The sequence below is a fragment of the Microchirus variegatus genome, assembly GCF_963457635.1.
Source record: "Microchirus variegatus genome assembly, chromosome: 8".
Classification (NCBI taxonomy): domain Eukaryota; kingdom Metazoa; phylum Chordata; class Actinopteri; order Pleuronectiformes; family Soleidae; genus Microchirus; species Microchirus variegatus.
Genome location: NC_139809.1, coordinates 31237315 through 31257314, shown reverse-complemented (window position 1 = coordinate 31257314; position 20000 = coordinate 31237315). Strand labels below are relative to the sequence as shown.

Below are 20000 nucleotides of genomic sequence, written 5' to 3'. Positions count from 1 at the left end.
AGTGTTGTCGTCATGGTGACGTCAGTCTAACACACACACACACACACAGTGAGTGTTGTCGTCATGGTGACGTCAGTCTAACACACACACACACAGTGAGTGTTGTCGTCATGGTGACGTCAGTCTAACACACACACACAGTGAGTGTTGTCGTCATGGTGACGTCAGTCTAACACACACACACACACACACAGTCACCTTTCCTCTCCTCAGATTGTTGTAAATCTCTTTGTTCTGCAGAAACTTCTCCATCTCTGCTTTGACCAGGACTCTGCGGACGTTGATGACCTCATCGACGGTCAGCGCCAGACTCTCCACAGGGTGACTGAAGTCGTCCTGCAGAGACCACAAGACATCTGAAACTGACCCAGAGTCTGTCATCACATCTGCAACACCAAAGTCCACAGAGAAAACCAGTGATTTTAGCTCACAGGGACACAGGAGCTGCTGGTCCTCTGCTGCCTCGTGTGGTCACTTTGTGTCACTGAGGGAAGTCTGAATGAAATATTTCAAAAGCCGAATTGACAAAATCAGTCATTGTAAGTTAGTGATGGAGTTTTCTCTATGGACTTTGGTGCAGGGAGAGTGAGCGGTTTTCACATCGCTTCAGAGGATCCGGTCCATGACAAACCCCGGGGCCCGTGTTTTCAAAACTCACCATCCACTGATGCTCGTCTGCAGCTCCGGAGCGCAACGTCGCCCCCGAGTGTTCGGAGGACTCGTCGACCGACGAGAGCGAGAGACGAGCCGGAGAGGACGGCGCCCAAGAGTGACCTGGGAACGAGGCTGAGAGAGAGAGAGAGTGATATTAGAGACATCTGCCTCGTGTGGTCACTTTGTGTCACTGACGTCAATCTGAACAAAGGATTTTCAAAAGCCAAATTGACAAAACGAGACATGTGAACTCAGTGATGGAGGCAGCAGTGGATCAACAACTCCTGTGAACTCCTGTGTTGCTGTGATGTTAAAATCACTGGTTTACTCTATGGACTTTGGTTTGGGAGAGTGAGCGGTTTACAAACTTCAGTTAACACAAGGAAAAGTCTGTCTGACAGTGAAGATAAAGACGTGAACGTGTTCTTCAGATATTATAGACTTAAGCTAATGTAATTATTATTAGTAAAAAAAATAAAAAAATGTTACCAGTGCAAGTTTGTAAACCACTCACTCTCCCTTCACCAAAGTCCATAGAGTAAACCAGTGATTTTAACATCACAGCAACACAGGAGTTCACAGGAGTTGTTGATCCACTGCTGCCTCCATCACTGACTTACAATGACTGATTTTAGTGAATTCAGTGACACAAAGTGACCACACGAGGCAGCAGAGGACCAGCAGCTCCTGTGTCCCTGTGAGCTAAAATCGCTGGTTTTCTCTATGGGCTTTGGTGCAGGGAGAGTGAGCGGTTCACAAAGAGACACGTTAGACAGCAAGAGAATGCTGCTCTAAACTTATTGCGAGTGCCTTTTTGCAGTATTAGCATTAGCGTTAGCAGCGGAAGCAGCTAAGTGTACGGGGCCGCGCTGACGTCTGCAGACGAAGAATGGATCAAAGTCTGGATCGTTTGTGAGACAATTACCTCTGGACGTGGACAACGAGGCTGCTAATGCAGGACACACACACACACACACACACACACACACACACACACACACACACAGGCCATTAAGCTCCCACCCTCAGTTGCTCTTCATCAGCACATCTTTTATATTTGATTTCAAACCCGACTGTCGGTGGACGATGGTCACGTCGGCGCAGCTCGTATTTCGCCGATTTAACGAGTTTACAGGTGGAGGTCAGAGCGAGGACGGACGGGAAGCGCCGTCAAAATCAAACCTTTTCAAATCTTCTTTTTCTGTTTTAGCAGCAGGTTGTGTTGTGATAATCTCATGCTTTATTTTTATTTTCCTCTTGTGTTGTTTTATTACACGTTGATCAAATGTGAAGCGACGGGAATTAATAATAATCTCTGACGCTGAGAAAAATGGTGTAAAAACAGATCCCAATTATAGACCAGGAAAAAAAACAAATATCGCATAAAAACAGGCCCCGAAAAAAAATCTCGTAAAATTATAGACCAGGAAAAAAAAATCTCGTAAAAAACAGACCCGGAAAAAAAATCTCGTAAAAAACAGATCCCGAAAAAAAAATCTCGTAAAAACAGACCCCGAAAAAAAATCTCGTAAAAACAGACCCCGAACAAAAAATCTCGTGAAAACAGATCCCGAAAAAAATATCTCGTAACAACAGATCCCGAAAAAAATCTCGTAAAAGCAGATCCCGAAAAAAAATCTCGTGAAAACAGATCCCGAAAAATAAATCTTGTAAAAACAGAGCCCGAAAAAAAAATCTTGTATAAACTGACCCTGAAAAAAAAATCTCGTAAAAACAGACCCCGAAGAAAAAATCTCGTATAAACAGAACTTGAAAATAAAATCTTGTAAAATCAAAGACCGGGAAAAAAAATCACATAAAAATAGATCCCGCACGAGAATATTTTAAAAACCAATCCGGAAAAAAATCCTGTAAAAACGGACCCTGAAAAAAAAAAAATCTCGGAAAAACAGATCTCGGAAAAAAAGTCGTTAAACTATAGACTCGGAAAAAAATCTCGTAAATACAGTTCGCGGAAAAAAAATCTCATAAAAACAGACGTGAACAGGTTCTGAAGATGTCGTAGACTTTGCGCCACCGTCTCATGCAGGTTCTTGGCAGCAGGGGGCGCACACAGTTTTTCCACTTTTCACCATGTGGTGAATTGTGGTTAATTTAATCAAACTGATCAAAAGCTTGAGACTTGAGTCCAGACTAACCTCTGAAATAAGGGGGCGCTCCTAAACCGCTCAGGGTCTGGGATCGTGGCCTCTCCCCCCTCAGTCTGACCGAGCCGTCCGATTGGTCCACCTCAGTTAGCAAAGGAGGCGTGTCTTCACGCAGAAACGCTAGGTCGTGTTCTGAGAAGGAGCGATCTCTTTTCAGAGGCATCGGAGAACTTTCCGTTCTCTTCACGTCGCCACTGTCTGGAGACTCCTCCTCCTGAGGAGGAAGGGGAGGGGCAACGTTAGGAGGTGAAGGATGATCGTCCAGCTCAGTGCTTCCCCCTGCAGGATCTGAGGGGTAAATACTGACGCTGTTTGGTTGACACATGATTCGGACAAATTCAGCTAGACGCGAAAACGCTACGCTACGTCCAAATGTGTTGAAGGAACTTAAGAACTTTGGACTGCGTTGAAGGAACTTTAGAACTTTAGAGTCCTCTGAAGGAACTTTAGAACTTTAGACTGCATTGAAGAATCTTTAGAACTTTAGACTTTGTTGAAGGAACTTAAGACTGCGTAGAAGGAACTTAAGAACTTTAGACTGCGTTGAAGGAACTTAAGAACTTTAGACTGCGTTGAAGGAACTTAAGACTTCGTTGAAGGAACTTTAGACTGCGTTGAAGGAACTTTAGAACTTTAGACTGCGTTGAAGGAACTTTAGAACTTTAGACTGTGTTGAAGGAACTTTAGAACTTTAGACTGCGTTAAAGGAACTTAAGACTTCGTTGAAGACTGCGTAGAAGGAACTTTAGACTGCGGTGAAGGAACTTAAGACTACGTAGAAGGAACTTTAGAACTTAAGACTGCGTTGAAGGAACTTTAGAACTTAAGACTGCGTTGAAGGAACTTTAGAACTTAAGACTGCGTAGAAGGAACTTAAGACTGCGTAGAAGGAACTTAAGAACTTAAGACTGCGTTGAAGGAACTTTAGAACTTAAGACTGCGTTGAAGGAACTTTAGACTTTGTTGAATGAACTTTAGAACTTTAAACTTTGTTGAAGGAACTTTAGAACTTAAGACTGCGTTGAAGGAACTTAAGACTGCGTAGAAGGAACTTTAGAACTTAAGACTGCGTTGAAGGAACTTTAGAACTTAAGACTGCGTTGAAGGAACTTTAGAACTTAAGACTGCGTTGAAGGAACTTTAGACTTTGTTGAATGAACTTTATAACTTTAGACTTTGTTGAAGGAACTTTAGAACTTTAGACTGCGTTGAAGGAACTTAAGACTGCGTTGAAGGAACTTAAGACTGCGTAGAAGGAACTTTAGAACTTAAGACTGCGTTGAAGGAACTTAAGACTGTGTAGAAGGAACTTTAGAACTTAAGACTGCGTAGAAGGAACTTTAGAACTTAAGACTGCGTTGAAGGAACTTTAGAACTTAAGACTGCGTTGAAGGAAATTTAGACGTTGTTGAAGGAACTTTAGACTTTGTTTTAGGAACTTTAGATTGCGTAGAAGGAACTTTAGACTGTGTTGAAGGAACTTTAGACTGCGTTGAAGGAACTTTAGAACTTTAGATTGCGTAGAAGGAACTTAAGACTTGACAAACAACAACAACATCATGACTCAGGAGGTTCGTCACCTCAGAGATGTTCATCTCCTCCATCTCTGCCAGAGTCGGGGCTTTGAGCAGGACGCGAGGGCGGGACAGGGGGCGGGACAGAGGGCGGGACAGGGGGCGGGACAGGGGGCGGGGCATAGACCCAGACGTGGACAGGTCGATGCAGGACGTGGACTTAGCGCTGCAGGGACAGCTGTGAGCGAGGCAGGGCAGAGAGCCGAACGCTGCAGGAGAACATTTACATTTTTAAAATCAATAAACAATAATAATCCATTTTTTAAAAAGGTTTTTTTTAAACTTCCTGTTCCACTTACATCTGGAGGTGGGCGGGGCCACGGGGCGGAGCTTCCTCTCCTGTTTGATCTCAGCGAGAACAAGGTCATGGAGCGACGGCTGCTGTGGAGGAAGAGGGCGGAGACTACGCTCTGTCGCCTCAGGGACAAACAACACAGCTCACTATTATTAAGATATACTGTAATATACATCTTATATACTGTACAATACTGTAATATACATCATATATACTGTATAATACATCATATATACTGTATACTGTATAATACTGTAATATACATCATATATACTGTATAATACATCATATATACAGTAATATACATAATATATAATGTAAAATACATCATATACACTGTATAATACAGTATACATACAGTATAACACATAATATATACAGTAAAATACATCATATAAACAGTATAACACATAATAACATACTTGTTTCAGTGGTGACATCTCTAATAATTCAAGGACAGTCTGTCTGTAGTTCTGTCTGTAGTTCCGTCTGTGATCCTGTCTGTGGTTCTGTCTGTAGTTCTGTCTGTAGTTCTATCTGTGATCCTGTCTGTAGTTCTGTCTGTAGTTCTGTCTGTGGTTCTGTCTGTAGTTCTGTCTGTGATCCTGTCTGTAGTTCTGTCTGTGATCCTGTCTGTAGTTCTGTCTGTGGTTATATCTGTAGTTCTGTCTGTGATCCTGTCTGTGATCCTGTCTGTAGTTATGTCTGTGATCCTGTCTGTAGTTCTGTCTGTAGTTCTGTCTGTAGTTCTGTCTGTGATCCTGTCTGTGATCCTGTCTGTCTGTGATCCTGTCTGTGATCCAGTCTGTAGTTCTGTCTGTAGTTCCGTCTGTGGTTCTGTCTGTAGTTCTGTCTGTGGTTCTGTCTGTAGGTCTGTCTCTAGGTCTGTCTGTAGTTCTGTCTGTGGTTCTGTCTGTAGTTCTGTCTGTGGTTCTGTCTGTGGTTCTGTCTGTAGTTCTGTCTGTAGTTCTGTCTGTGGTTCTGTCTGTGGTTCTGTCTGTAGTTCTGTCTGTAGGTCTGTCTGTAGGTCTGTCTGTGGTTCTGTCTGTGATCCTGTCTGTAGTTCTGTCTGTGGTTCTGTCTGTAGTTCTGTCTGTGGTTCTGTCTGTGGTTCTGTCTGTAGTTCTGTCTGTGAAGCTGGATGCTGACACACGGTTCTTTAGCAAATTCCGAGGTTCTTCTGTCGGTTCCTTCCTTCCTTCATCTCTAAATCCATCATCAGATCCAATCCTGAATTTTTGAATCCAGTCAAAGAACTTTGAACTGTGGTTTTTCTTTTTTTAACCTGTAGAGGGCAGCGTTGCACCTCTTGGCGAACGGCCGACCAGAACTCTTCAGAAGAAGAAGGAGAGACCTGGGACGACGGACTGTAGAGGGCAGCATTGTTATTAGATCTGAGGACCGTCCTTGATTTTGTGTTTCTGTTTCCTGTTGTTTGTTCAAACATCAAAGGACGGCTAACATTCCTTTGATGTAAAATACCACTATGGTGTAATTAGTGTTATCAACGCGCGCCGCGTCCTATTTCCTGCGTCCAGTCTATTACCGCCACCCGATGGTGAAGTGGGATACTGCAGGACCCCGGCGCGCGAGTGCACCGGGGTCTGTGCACCACAGGCTTTTACAAACAGACCCTACCAGTGACATCTAGTGGTCGACTGTAATCATATCAATTCTAGCTTTTGTTGTCAGTGTGGGTTTGTGGTGACTCACTGGTTTGAGTGGAGGTCTGGACCTGATGAAGTCCAGGATCAGTTCATGAGCGTTCCTCTTCACTCTGGTGGGAATGTCTCCGTCCACCTGTGAGAGTGCAAAGACGTCTGTCATTTTATTTAGATACTAAGTCTTTCTTTTAATAAACTAAGTCATTATTGAGATACTAAGTCGTTCTTTTAATATACGAAGTCGTTCTTTTGAGATAGTAAGTCTTTCTTTTAAAATACTAAGTAATTATTGAGATACTAAGTCGTTCTTTTAATATACTAAGTAATTATTGAGATACTAAGTCATTCTTTTAATAAACTAAGTAATTATTGGGATACTAAGTCGTTCTTTTAATAAACTAAGTCGTTATTTTGATATACTAAGTCATTATTTGAATAAACTAAGTATTTATTTTAATAAAGTAAGTCGTTCTTTTAATAAACTAAGTCATTCTTTTTATATACTGAGTCATTATTATGAGATACTAAGTCATTATTTTAATATACTTAGTCATTCTTTAAATAAACTGAGTCATTCTTTTTATATACTGAGTCATTATTATGAGATACTAAGTCATTCATTTGAGATAGTAAGCCAGTATTTTGAGAGTTAGAAACTAAGTAATATTCTGGTAACATACTTTTACTCAAGTATAACTTTAAAGTACTTTATACAAGACTGGGTCAACGACTTTGTCGTCGCTCACCATGACTTTGCGCAGCTGGAACCTTCTCGCTCTTATGTCCTGCATCAGCATCTCAAAAGGCGTGAGGCTGAACTCTGTGGGCAGAGCGTTGAACGGCTGCTCCTGCACCTTCTTCAGCTTCACTCCCTGTCTGAGCTCCTTCATCAGCTGCACCCACAGCCGAGCCTGAGGCAACAACAACAACCATAACAACAACAACAACAACAACAACAACAACAACAACAACATCACCGTGACAACAGTGGCCTCTTCATCTCCTCTCACCCAGTCTCTGTGCTTCAGAGCGTCCAGCTCAGCCGTGGAACTGTCCTCCAGAACGTCTTCTGTCGAGATCTTCTTCAACATCTGAGCAGCAGAACAATGACAAGCACACCAGGCACCACCTCTGAGTTAGTAAGCTAGTCATTCATGGGAGTTAGTAAGCTAGCCATTCATGTGAGTTAGTAAGCTAGCCATTCATGTGAGTTAGTAAGCTAGCCATTCATGTGAGTTAGTAAGCTAGCCATTCATGGGAGTTAGTAAGCTAGTCATTCATGGGAGTTAGTAAGCTAGCCATTCATGGGAGTTAGTAAGCTAGTCATTCATGGGAGTTAGTAAGCTAGCCATTCATGTGAGATAGTAAGCTAGCCATTCATGGGAGTTAGTAAGCTAGCCATTCATGGGAGTTAGTAAGCTAGCCATGTGAGTTAGTAAGCTAGCCATTCATATGAGTTAGTAAGCTAGTCATTCATGGGAGTTAGTAAGCTAGCCATGTGAGTTAGTAAGCTAGCCATTAGCCATGGGAGTTAGTAAGATAGCCATGGGAGTAAGTAAGCTAGCCATGTGAATTAGTAAGCTAGCCATGTGCGTTAGTAAGCTAGCCATGTGCGTTAGTAAGCTAGCCATGTGAGTTCTGCGAGTTAATACTAAGTCATCTTTTTGAGATACTAAGTAATCTTTTTGAAACACTAAGTCATCTTTTTGAAATACTAAGTCATCTTTTTGAAAAACTAAGTCATATTTTTGAGATACTAAGTCATCTCTTTGAAATACTAAGTCATCTTTTTGAAACACTAAGTCATCTTTTTGAAACACTAAGTCATCTTTTTGAAATACTAAGTCATATTTTTGAGATACTAAGTAATCTTTTTGAGCTACTAAGTCATCTTTTTGAAACACTAAGTCATATTTTTGAGATACTAAGTCATCTCTTTGAAATACTAAGTCATCTTTTTGAGATACTAAGTCATCTTTTTGAAATACTAAGTCATTCTTTCCAGGCACATTCATTCATGTGAAATAGTAAGTCATTTTTTAAAGATACTAAGTCATCTTTTTGAGTGATATCTTCACCAAGATCCATGATTCCTTACAGAAAGCAGACAACTCGTTCATGAAAATCAGGATCATGTGACTTTGCGTTGCCATGACAAATGACGTTGACCTTTGACCCTCTCACCTCTTTGGCGTCTCTGATCTTGATCAGGAACGTCTGGAGCTCCAGAGTTTCTACAAACAGAGCCCTGCACACCGCCTGATAATGCTCCGGGGCCAGACTGGGGTTTGCCAGTCGAGACGCACACAGCGCCATCACCTGGCGGAACGTACACACCGGCCTTATCGCTCCTTCCTCCTCCTCCTCCTCCTCCTCCTCCTCCTCCTCCTCCTGTCCGCTGTAGCCCTCATCTGTTGTTCCGTTACCCGCCGATCCGCCCTGACCGCCGCCCGCCATGCGCTCGATGAGGCGTTCCAGCTGAGGGCCGAGCTCACGCTCCTCGCTGTCGTCCAGACCCCAGTCCAGAGCTCGGTAGATGGCCACGCCCAGTGACTGGACGAGCTGGAGGAGGGGGAGGAGTCAGTCAGTCAGTCATTCATTCACTCATTAGCTCATTCGTGTCTTCATTCGTCTCACCTGACGCTCTGCAGCCTGAGGAGGACGACGTCCATCAGTGTCCTCTGAGGAGACAAAAGAAGACAAACAAAGTTATGCTAACGTTCTTACGTTCTTTTGAGTCACTTTCTCATTCGTTTGAGTTCGTAAATCATTCGTGTGAAACAGCAGAAACCAAGGCTGTATTTGGAGTTAGTAAGTCATTCTTTTGAGTCAATAAGTCACTTCTGAGATACTACCGTTAGCTTGAGTTAGTTTGGAGTTCATTTCTGAGATGCTAAGACGTTATTTTGAGTTAGTAAGTTATTTTTTGAGATGCTAAGTCATTCTATTGAGATAATAAGTCATTTTCAAGATACTATCATTACCTTGAGTTAGTTTGGAGTTCATTTCTGAGATGCTAAGACGTAACTTTGAGTTAATAAGTCATTTTTAAGATACTATCGTTAGCTTGAGTTAGTTTGGAGTTAATTTCTGAGATACAAAGACGTTATTTTGAGTTAGTAAGTTCTTTTTTGCGATGCCAAGTCATTCTTTTGAGTAAATAAGTCATTTTTAAGATACTATCGTTAGCTTGAGTTAGTTTGGAGTTAATTTCTGAGATGCTAAGACGTTATTTTGGGTTAGTAAGTTCTTTTCTGAGATGCTGTCATTCTTTTGAGATAATAAGTAATTTTTAAGATACTATCGTTACCTTGAGTTAGTTTGGAGTTCATTTCTGAGATACTACGTCGTTATTTTGAACAAGTAAGTTCTTTTTTGAGATGCTAAGTCATTATTTTGAGTCAATGAGTCATTCTATTAAGCTAGTAAGTCATTTTTAAATATGGTACCGTTATTTTAAGTTAATGAGTCATTTTTGAGATACCAAGTCATTGTTTTGAGTCAATGAGTCGTTCTATTAAGTCATTTCTAAAGGTACTATCGTTATTGTGAGTTAGTTGAGCGTTACTAGATTAATTTTTGAGATACCAAGTCATTATTTTGAGCTAATGAGTCATTTCTAAGATACTATCTTTAGCTTGAGTTAGTTTTGAGTTCATTTCTGAGATACTATGTCGTTATTTTGAACGAGTAAGTTCTTTTTTGAGATGCTAAGTCATTATTTTGAGTCAATGAGTCATTCTATTAAGCTAGTAAGTCAATTTTAAATCTGGTACCGTTATTTTAAGTTAGTGAGTCATTTTGGAGATACTAAGTCATTGTTTTGAGTCAATGAGTCGTTCTATTAAGTCATTTCTAAAGGTACTATCGTTATTGTGAGTTAGTTGAGCGTTACTAGATTAATTTTTGAGATACCAAGTCATTATTTTGAGCTAATGAGTCATTTCTAAGATACTATCTTTAGCTTGAGTTAGTTTTGAGTTCATTTCTGAGATACTATGTCGTTATTTTGAACGAGTAAGTTCTTTTTTGAGATGCTAAGTCATTATTTTGAGTCAATGAGTCATTCTATTAAGCTAGTAAGTCAATTTTAAATCTGGTACCGTTATTTTAAGTTAGTGAGTCATTTTTGAGATACTAAGTTATTCTTTTGAGTCAATGAGTCATTCTTAAAAGGTACTATCGTTATTGTGAGTTAGTTGAGAGTTACTAGGTACATTTTTGAGATGCTAAGTCATTCTTTTGAGTCAATGAGTCATTCTATTAAGCTAGTAAGTCAATTTTAAATCTGGTACCGTTATTTTAAGTTAGTGAGTCATTTTTGAGATACTAAGTTATTCTTTTGAGTCAATGAGTCATTCTTAAAAGGTACTATCGTTATTGTGAGTTAGTTGAGAGTTACTAGGTACATTTTTGAGATGCTAAGTCATTCTTTTGAGCTAATGTGTCATTTTTAAGATTCTATCGTTACCTTGAGTCAGTTTTGAGTTAATTTCTGAGATACTATGTCGTTATTTTGAGTTAGTAAGTTGCCTTTTAAGATACAAAGTCATTAGGCTGAGATAGTTAGTCGTTTTTTTTTTTTTTGAAGATACTGTTACTTTGAGTTAGTAAGTAAATATTTTGAGATGCTAAGTCATTCCTTTGGTAAAGTCAGTCATTTTTAAGTGATTGTCGTTGACTCCAGTTAGAGAGTTACTTTTTACATACATACATACATATATATATACACACATATATACATATACATCTATGTGTGTATATATATACATACAAATGTATGTATATATATTGAAATACACAAACACACAATCTGAACACATGAGTCAGTGACGACTAAATCAGACTCTGTCACTGTGTTTGTCCCACAGTGGAAACTGGGCGTGTGATATTGTGATATGTGTGTGTGTGTGTGTGCGTGTGTGTGTGTGTATGTGTGTGTGTGTGTAGGAGACAATAAAAAAGCTCTTTGCTCCAGCTCAGATGTCTGTAACGACACTCGAGAGACCTGAAACTCCTCCATCAGCAGCTTTCACTGCAGAGAAACAGGAGACGAGGAGACGAGGAGACGAGGAGGCAAGGACGAAAGGACGAAAGGACGAAAGGACGAAAGGAGAGGACGTGAGGAGACGAGGACGAAGACACAAAAAATAAACAACAACATTCAGAGAAACTGAGGAGAAACAAAACCAGAGTGCATGTGTGATGGAAGGGAGCAGAATGTGGATTACACACACACACACACACACACACAGACACACACACACACACGCACACACACACACACACACACACACACACACACACACACACACACACACACACACACACACACACACACACACACACACACACACACACACACACACACACACACACACACACACACACACACACACACACACACACACACAGTGATACTAAACAGTTTCCCACAGAAGAACAAGAAGAAACTCAGGAAACCGGATCCTCATTCATGGAGAGGACTTTTCACACGTTTAAAGCTGTGATTCCACTGAGCGGAGTTTAGCTCAGTTTAGCTCAGTTCAGTTCAGTTCACTTTGGTTCAGTTTAGTTCACTTTGGCTCAGTTTGGCTCAGTTTAGTTCAGTTTAGTTCAGTTCAGTTCACTTTGGCTTAGTTTAGTTCAGTTTAGTTCACTTTGGCTCAGTTTAGTTAAGTTCACTTTGGTTTGGTTCAGTTTAGTTTATTTCAGTTCAGTTTAGTTCAGTTTAGTTCACTTTGGTTCAGTTCAGTTCAGTTTAGTTCAGTTTGGCTGAACCATTGGCGTCCCATTCTTTATCATCCTTCACTTGGTCCCAGAGTAAAGTGGTACGGTCCAGTCAGGGGGACAAGAATGTCCTCACTTTGGACAATTTGTACATGACATTAAGTCAATGTAACGTGTGTGTGTGTGTGTGTGTGTGTGTGTGTGTGTGTGTGTGTGTGTGTGTGTGTGTGTGTGTGTGTGTGTGTGTGTGTATCTATCTTTGTGAGGACATTTTGTCTGGAGTTTTTTTCTGCAGCTGACTTCCTGTCTGCTGAGTCATGAGACTCTCAGGATACATCAGTGTGTGTGTGTGTGTGTGTTCTTGTATTTGTTGCCTCTCGAGGACCGTGAGATAGTGATACATGTTCTTAAGATATTGTAGATTAATGTTGATGTAGGAAACTGATGTTTGTAAACCACTCACGCTCCCACACCAAAGTCACTCACTCTCCCACACCAAAGCCCATAGAATAAACCAGTGATTTTAACATCACAGCACACAGGAGTTCACAGGAGTTGAGTTTTAATGAATTCGGCTTTTTAAATTCTTCATTCTGATTAATTTCAGTGACACAAAGTGACCACACGAGGCAGCAGAGGACCAGCAGCTCCTGTGTCCCCTGTGAGCTAAAATCACTGGTTTTCTCTATGGTCTTTGGTGCAGGGAGAGTGAGCCATTGCACAGTAACACACATTAATATAATGCAGGTACAGGCTTTAAGTCTGAGGTCTCAAACTCAAACAGAGATGCTGAGGTGAAGCTGTGTGTGATGAATAATTAACCGTTGACTGTCATCACTCCACACACACACACACACACACACACACGCACACACACACACACACACACACACACACACACACACACACACACACACACACGCACACACACGGAAGGTCAAACTACATGAGCAGCAGCTCCATTATTGCTGTTTTTGTCCTCCTGTCAACAGTGAACCAAGCCCCGTGTTGTTTTTCATACATTAAATCCGTGTTGTCTTCCGGTCACGTTTCATATTGGACACTGAAGTGATTCAACATAAAATCGGAGCCCGTTCTTCAATTCGGCGCTGATGTGATCAGTGTAGCACGACCATGACATGGACACCGGGCCACACCGAGCCACAGCGGGCCACAGCGGGCCACAGCGGGCCACACCGGGCCGCACTGCCCGCTGCAGCAAGTTGGAAAAAAAAAGTTTCAAATCGCACGTAATAATTCACGCCGAATTGAAACGTGATTTGCGACGTTTCGAATACAATATCGCGTCAGAGCGTGGACGTTCACTCTGAAGGCACAAGATGCAGTAACTGTTAAATTTGACTTTTTTACAGCGGAGTTTTTGTGTTGGATCTGAGCGGAGGGGGACGAGGTGTGTGTGTGTGTGTGGGGGGGGGGGGGGGGGGGGTCCCTACCGTGATGTCGGAGCTCCTGCCGTAAACACACGGTTCCGTCCCGGTGCAGCAGGATGGAGGACGGGTCCTTCACCCGGATGACTCCCTGAGCGGGCGGGCGGGGCGCCCTGAGCCCGCTGCAGCACTGGTAACACACGGCCCACGCCTGCTCCTCGTTGACGGGCTGCTCGTAAGACTTCAGCACCTCCTCCAGGGACAGCTCCCGGGGCTCCGCCAGGTCGCGCGTGCCGTCGCCGTGCTCCGTGGAGGCGGTCACGCGCGGGTCCCCGTCCCCGGAGCGCGTGTTGGTGGATCTGGCCATGGCTGATGTGGCGGCGCCGCGGAGGCCATTCTTCAGTCCGCAGGCAGCAGCGGGGCCATGGATGGAGAGTGTGTGTGTGTGTGTGTGTGTGTGCGTGTGTGTGTGTGCGTGTGTGTGTGTGTGTGTGTGTGTGTGCGTGTGTGTGTGTGTGTCTGCGGCTGAAGCGCTGCAGCTGTACCTCGTTACCACAACACTGTCAAATCAGCTGCAGCAGGCGCAGGACTTCCGGTCCGGGTTAAAAAAATAAAACACCTATGACTCGCAGGGCCGGCCCCAAGCCTTTATGGGGATGAATTTGATCTGGGGGCTGGGGGGCGGGGCGTGTGTGGAGTAGGCGGAGCTTGACTGTTATTGATACAAATAAACTTCAGTTTCCTGTTGGAAAAGTCTGCGAGACAACATGGACTCTTACAGAGTCTTAGACCTGGGTCAGAATCTTAGGTCTGGGTCAGAATCTTAGGTCTAGTTTTGAATCTTAAACCTGGGTCAGAATCCGAATCTTAAACCTGGGTCAGAATCTTTAACCTGGGTCAGAATCTTAGGTCTGGATCAGAATCAGAATCTTAGGCCTGGGTCAGAATCTTAAACCTGGGTCAGAATCTGAAACCTGGGTCAGAATCTTAAACCTGGGTCAGAATGAGAATCTGAAACCTGGGTCAGAATCTTAAACCTGGGTCAGAATCAGAATCTTAGACCTGGGTCAGAATCTTAGGCCTGGGACAGGACTTTAGGCCTTGGTCAGAATCAGAATCTGAAACCTGGGTCAGAATCTTAAACCTGGGTCAAAATCTTAAACCTGGGTCATAATCTTCGGTCTGGGTCAGAATCAGAATCTTAAACCTGGGTCAGAATCTTAAACCTGGGTCAGAATCAAATCTAAAACCTGGGTCAGAATCAAATCTTAAACCTGGGTCAGAATCAAATCTAAAACCTGGGTCAGAATCAAATCTTAAACCTGGGTCAGAATCTTAGGTCTAGTTCAGAATCATAAACCTGGGTCAGAATCTTAGGTCTAGTTCAGAATCTTAAACCTGGGTCAGAATCTTAGGTCTAGTTTTGAATCTTAAACATGGGTCAGAATCAGAATCTTAAACCTGGGTCAGAATCTTAGGCCTGGGTCAGAATCAGAATCTTAGGTCTGGGTCAGAATCTTAAACCTGGATCAGAATCTTAAACCTGGATCAGAATCTTAGACCTGGATCAGAATCTTAGACCTGGATCAGAATCTTAAACCTGGATCAGAATCTTAAACCTGGATCAGAATCTTAGACCTGGATCAGAATCTTAGACCTGGTGTATTGTCTGATCCGACAAAACACATTTCTGTAAAAGATGAAATGATAAATTCTGTTCTTTTGAGGATTCATCCACAACAAGTGTAGTTTCATGTCTCAGCCAGCAGATGGCGCCCAAACATTAGTGATGTCCTGCTGCTTTCTGACACCAAACTGTAGTGAGGTGAAATAATAAAAAACACTGATTATAATGAACTGAATATCTGCTACTTTCATACAACAACAACAACAACAACAACAACAACAACAACAACAAAGAGTGAGTAAATGTTTATCTTTTATGTATATCCCATTTTTGCCAGACCTGACCTCGGTGTTATATTAAAGTTTAAGAGTTATAATAAATGAGCGCAGAGCCACAAAGACATTGGACTGGAGGCTGAACAGTTGGATGTTTGTTGAGTCAAATGTCAATAAACAACAAGTAAACAAAGAGGCGGGAGGACCGGTTTTTCACTGAGTAAACACAGTGATCCAGTGTTGGTGCTGCTTTAAACTCGGACAAACACCGGTGTTAGCCAATGATGTCTCTCCATGAGGATCTCATTAACTCTGAGTGGGTTGCTCTGTTTTGGCTAACCAGTACTGGTCTGGTACTGGTCTATGTCCAGCTTCTTTTGTTCCTCCTCGCTGTCGACCGTCCTGTAGCCCAGCAGCAACATGGCCTCTTTACACACTTCCTGGACACGTTTGACCTTGGTGTGCGGCAGCGTGGTGCGCCACGCGCTGGAGACGTCAACAGCGTTCCGTGAAGTGATTCCGAAGGCGTCCAGCTTGGTGCCCTTGCTGCTTCCGTGGGTCATATTGTAGATCCATCCCTTCAGCTCTTTGGTCATCTCCAGACCCAGGAAGTCATATAAAGAGGCGATTTCCTTGAGTGGGTTTAGTGCCATGTCCTCGTAGCGAACCATTTTGTAGCGGCCTTCCAGGAACCGAGTTCCGTTTACCGTGGCCCTCTCCATGATGCGAGCATGGCTATGACAGATCTCCTGAATGGCCTGGTAACCCACCTCATCTGCCGGCATGTGTCTGTGCTCCAACAGGACAGCGGTATCGGCAACAAAGGAGTCAGACTCCTTCTCTCTAGACCGGTATACAGCCCGCGGGTCTCGCACCAAATGGATGATGCGGAGATCCAGGTTGGGGTCCTGAAAAAGAGGGTAGAGGGATTCCAGCTCAAAGAATCGTACAGTTTTTAACACCACGTGACTGTAGGTGCCGCACGCCTGCTCTGCCCCCTGCAGGCCTTGGACGTCACACTTTTTGGCACAGAGAGTCTGGTTGCTGAACTGGTTGCGTGGCGTGAGGGAACAGGCCGGCGGGGAGCACAGCGCTCGACTTTCACTCCACCTGAACAAGGAGGAAACATTGCGCTGCTCTGGCATGTACGAATCCATGACAGAGAAGTCGCACTGAAACAAACTCCGGAACAAATCCCTCAGCGCCATTCGCAGAGAGCGCGCCCCAGATTTGGGGTGTTTGGTCCAGACGTGAAAACCAGGCTCCATAAGGTAGAAGACAGACGGGTGCTGGCTGAACACCTGACCCATGAACGATGAACCCGACCTCCACGACGACAGCAGCAGAACGTGAACCTTCTTGTCGGAGGGGGCGGAGCCAGAGGGAGAGATCTGGAGGTACCAACCGCAGAACAACACCATGACTACTCCCTGCAAGACCATAAGGAAGATCATGGTACTAAAATGGATTCTGGAGCGAAACATCGTGGCTGCCGATCGCTGACGGCGCTTGACTGACGGCGTTTTGAACTTCCCTTCCACGACTTCTGTAGAGCGATGAGTTACGTTAAGTGAACATCAAACATCACGTCAAACACTCAGGTGCAAATAGAAAAGAACGTTTGTTGCAGAAAATGAGTCCAGAGTAAACAAAAAAACGAACTCGGACTTTTATCGTTTTTTCATAAACTGGACATCCGTCGGCTGCAGGTTTAAAGAAGCTAATTTACGAACTTAATGCTGTCGCAATGTCTTTGTGTCCGGGGCCAAACTGCTGTACTTCCGAATGTTTGCTTGGTTCATCCTTTCTTACGGGGCGTTTGGTTACAAATACGGGATGAGACAAGGTTCTGCGATAAAGAAATTCCAACTGCGATAAAGAACTTCCAGTTGCGATAAAGTACTTCCAACTGCGACAAAGAACGTCCAACTGCGATAAAGTACTTCCAACTGCGATAAAGTACTTCCAACTGCGATAAAGAACGTCCAACTGCGATAAAGTACTTCCAACTGCGATAAAGAACGTCCAACTGCGATAAAGAACGTCCAACTGCGATAAAGTACTTCCAACTGCGATTAAGAACGTCCAACTGCGATAAAGAACGTCCAACTGCGATAAAGTACTTCCAACTGCAATAAAGAACTTCCAGTTGCGATAAAGTACTTCCAACTGCGACAAAGAACGTCCAACTGCGATAAAGTACTTCCAACTGCGATAAAGTACTTCCAACTGCGATAAAGAACGTCCAACTGCGATAAAGTACTTCCAACTGCGATAAAGAACGTCCAACTGCGATAAAGAACGTCCAACTGCGATAAAGTACTTCCAACTGCGATAAAGAACGTCCAACTGCGATAAAGAACGTCCAACTGCGATAAAGAACGTCCAACTGCGATAAAGAACGTCCAACTGCGATAAAGAACTTCCAACTGCGATAAAGTACTTCCAACTGCGATAAAGAACGTCCAACTGCGATAAAGAACGTCCAACTGCGATAAAGTACTTCCAACTGCGATAAAGAACGTCCAACTGCGATAAAGAACGTCCAACTGCAATAAAGAACTTCCAACTGCGATAAATAACTTCCAACTGCGATAAAGTACTTCCAACTGCGATAAAGAACGTCCAACTGCGATAAAGTACTTCCAACTGCGATAAAGTGCTTCCAACTGCGATAAAGAACGTCCAACTGCGATAAAGAACGTCCAACTGCGATAAAGAACGTCCAACTGTGATAAAGAACTTCCTACTGCGATAAAGAACGTCCAACTGCGATAAAGAACGTCCAACTGCGATAAAGTACTTCCAACTGCGATAAAGAACGTCCAACTGCGATAAAGAACGTCCAACTGCGATAAAGTACTTCCAACTGCGATAAAGAACGTCCAACTGCGATAAAGAACGTCCAACTGCGATAAAGAACGTCCAACTGCGATAAAGAACGTCCAACTGCGATAAAGAACTTCCAACTGCGATAAAGTACTTCCAACTGCGATAAAGAACGTCCAACTGCGATAAAGAACGTCCAACTGCGATAAAGTACTTCCAACTGCGATAAAGAACGTCCAACTGCGATAAAGAACGTCCAACTGCAATAAAGAACTTCCAACTGCGATAAATAACTTCCAACTGCGATAAAGTACTTCCAACTGCGATAAAGAACGTCCAACTGCGATAAAGTACTTCCAACTGCGATAAAGTGCTTCCAACTGCGATAAAGAACGTCCAACTGCGATAAAGAACGTCCAACTGCGATAAAGAACGTCCAACTGTGATAAAGAACTTCCTACTGCGATAAAGAACGTCCAACTGCGATAAAGAACGTCCAACTGCGATAAAGTACTTCCAACTGCGATAAAGAACGTCCAACTGCGATAAAGAACGTCCAACTGCGATAAAGAACGTCCAACTGTGATAAAGAACTTCCTACTGCGATAAAGAACGTCCAACTGCGATAAAGAACGTCCAACTGCGATAAAGTACTTCCAACTGCGATAAAGAACGTCCAACTGCGATAAAGTACTTCCAACTGCGATAAAGAACGTCCAACTGTGATAAAGAACTTCCTACTGCGATAAAGAACGTCCAACTGCGATAAAGAACGTCCAACTGCGATAAAGTACTTCCAACTGCGATAAAGAACGTCCAACTGCGATAAAGAACTTCCAACTGCGATAAAGAACTTCCAACTGCGATAAAGAACGTCCAACTGCGATAAAGAACTTCCAACTGCGATAAAGAACTTCCAACTGCGATAAAGAACGTCCAACTGCGATAAAGAACTTCCAACTGCGATAAAGAACGTCCAACTGCGATAAAGAACTTCCAACTGTGATAAAGAACGTCCAACTGCGATAAAGACCTTCCAACTGTGATAAAGTACTTCCAACTGCGATAAAGAACGTCCAACTGCGATAAAGTACTTCCAACTGCGATAAAGAACGTCCAACTGCGATAAAGAACGTCCAACTGCGATAAAGTACTTCCAACTGCGATAAAGAACGTCCAACTGCGATAAAGAACGTCCAACTGCAATAAAGAACTTCCAACTGCGATAAATAACTTCCAACTGCGATAAAGTACTTCCAACTGCGTTAAAGCACTTCCAACTGCGATAAAGAACGTCCAACTGCGATAAAGTACTTCCAACTGCGATACAGAACGTCCAACTGCGATAAAGTACTTCCAACTGCGATAAAGTGCTTCCAACTGCGATAAAGAACGTCCAACTGCGATAAAGAACGTCCAACTGCGATAAAGAACGTCCAACTGTGATAAAGAACTTCCTACTGCGATAAAGAACGTCCAACTGCGATAAAGAACGTCCAACTGCGATAAAGTACTTCCAACTGCGATAAAGAACGTCCAACTGCGATAAAGAACGTCCAACTGCGATAAAGAACGTCCAACTGTGATAAAGAACTTCCTACTGCGATAAAGAACGTCCAACTGCGATAAAGAACGTCCAACTGCGATAAAGTACTTCCAACTGTGATAAAGAACGTCCAACTGCGATAAAGAACTTCCAACTGCGATAAAGAACTTCCAACTGCGATAAAGAACGTCCAACTGCGATAAAGAACTTCCAACTGCGATAAAGAACTTCCAACTGCGATAAAGAACTT

General features: G+C 43.0%; 2 protein-coding genes across 2 annotated transcripts in view; both read right to left on the bottom strand.

Moving 5' to 3' along the window:
* Positions 1-13901, bottom strand: part of spire2 (spire-type actin nucleation factor 2) — a gene marked incomplete at its 3' end in the record, with an annotated part of 17700 nt that extends 3799 nt beyond the window's left edge. The window contains exons 1-11 of the mRNA XM_083894338.1: positions 13540-13901; positions 8993-9036; positions 8540-8917; positions 7366-7446; positions 7102-7266; positions 6405-6491; positions 4696-4813; positions 4403-4605; positions 2814-3036; positions 659-786; positions 199-336 (exon numbers count right to left, since the gene is read on the bottom strand). Of these exons, the coding sequence (XP_083750464.1) occupies positions 199-336; positions 659-786; positions 2814-3036; positions 4403-4605; positions 4696-4813; positions 6405-6491; positions 7102-7266; positions 7366-7446; positions 8540-8917; positions 8993-9036; positions 13540-13840 (1866 nt within the window). The 5' untranslated portion in view covers positions 13841-13901. The remainder of the gene's footprint in view (positions 1-198; positions 337-658; positions 787-2813; positions 3037-4402; positions 4606-4695; positions 4814-6404; positions 6492-7101; positions 7267-7365; positions 7447-8539; positions 8918-8992; positions 9037-13539) is intronic.
* Positions 13902-15710: 1809 nt separating this feature from the next.
* On the bottom strand, positions 15711-16829 carry LOC310931227 (carbohydrate sulfotransferase 6-like; the record flags this gene model as incomplete). Its single annotated transcript, XM_083894337.1, has 1 exon — positions 15711-16829. One exon carries the CDS (start codon positions 16827-16829, stop codon positions 15711-15713), a length of 1119 nt encoding a protein of 372 aa, XP_083750463.1.
* Positions 16830-20000: the final 3171 nt, after the last annotated feature.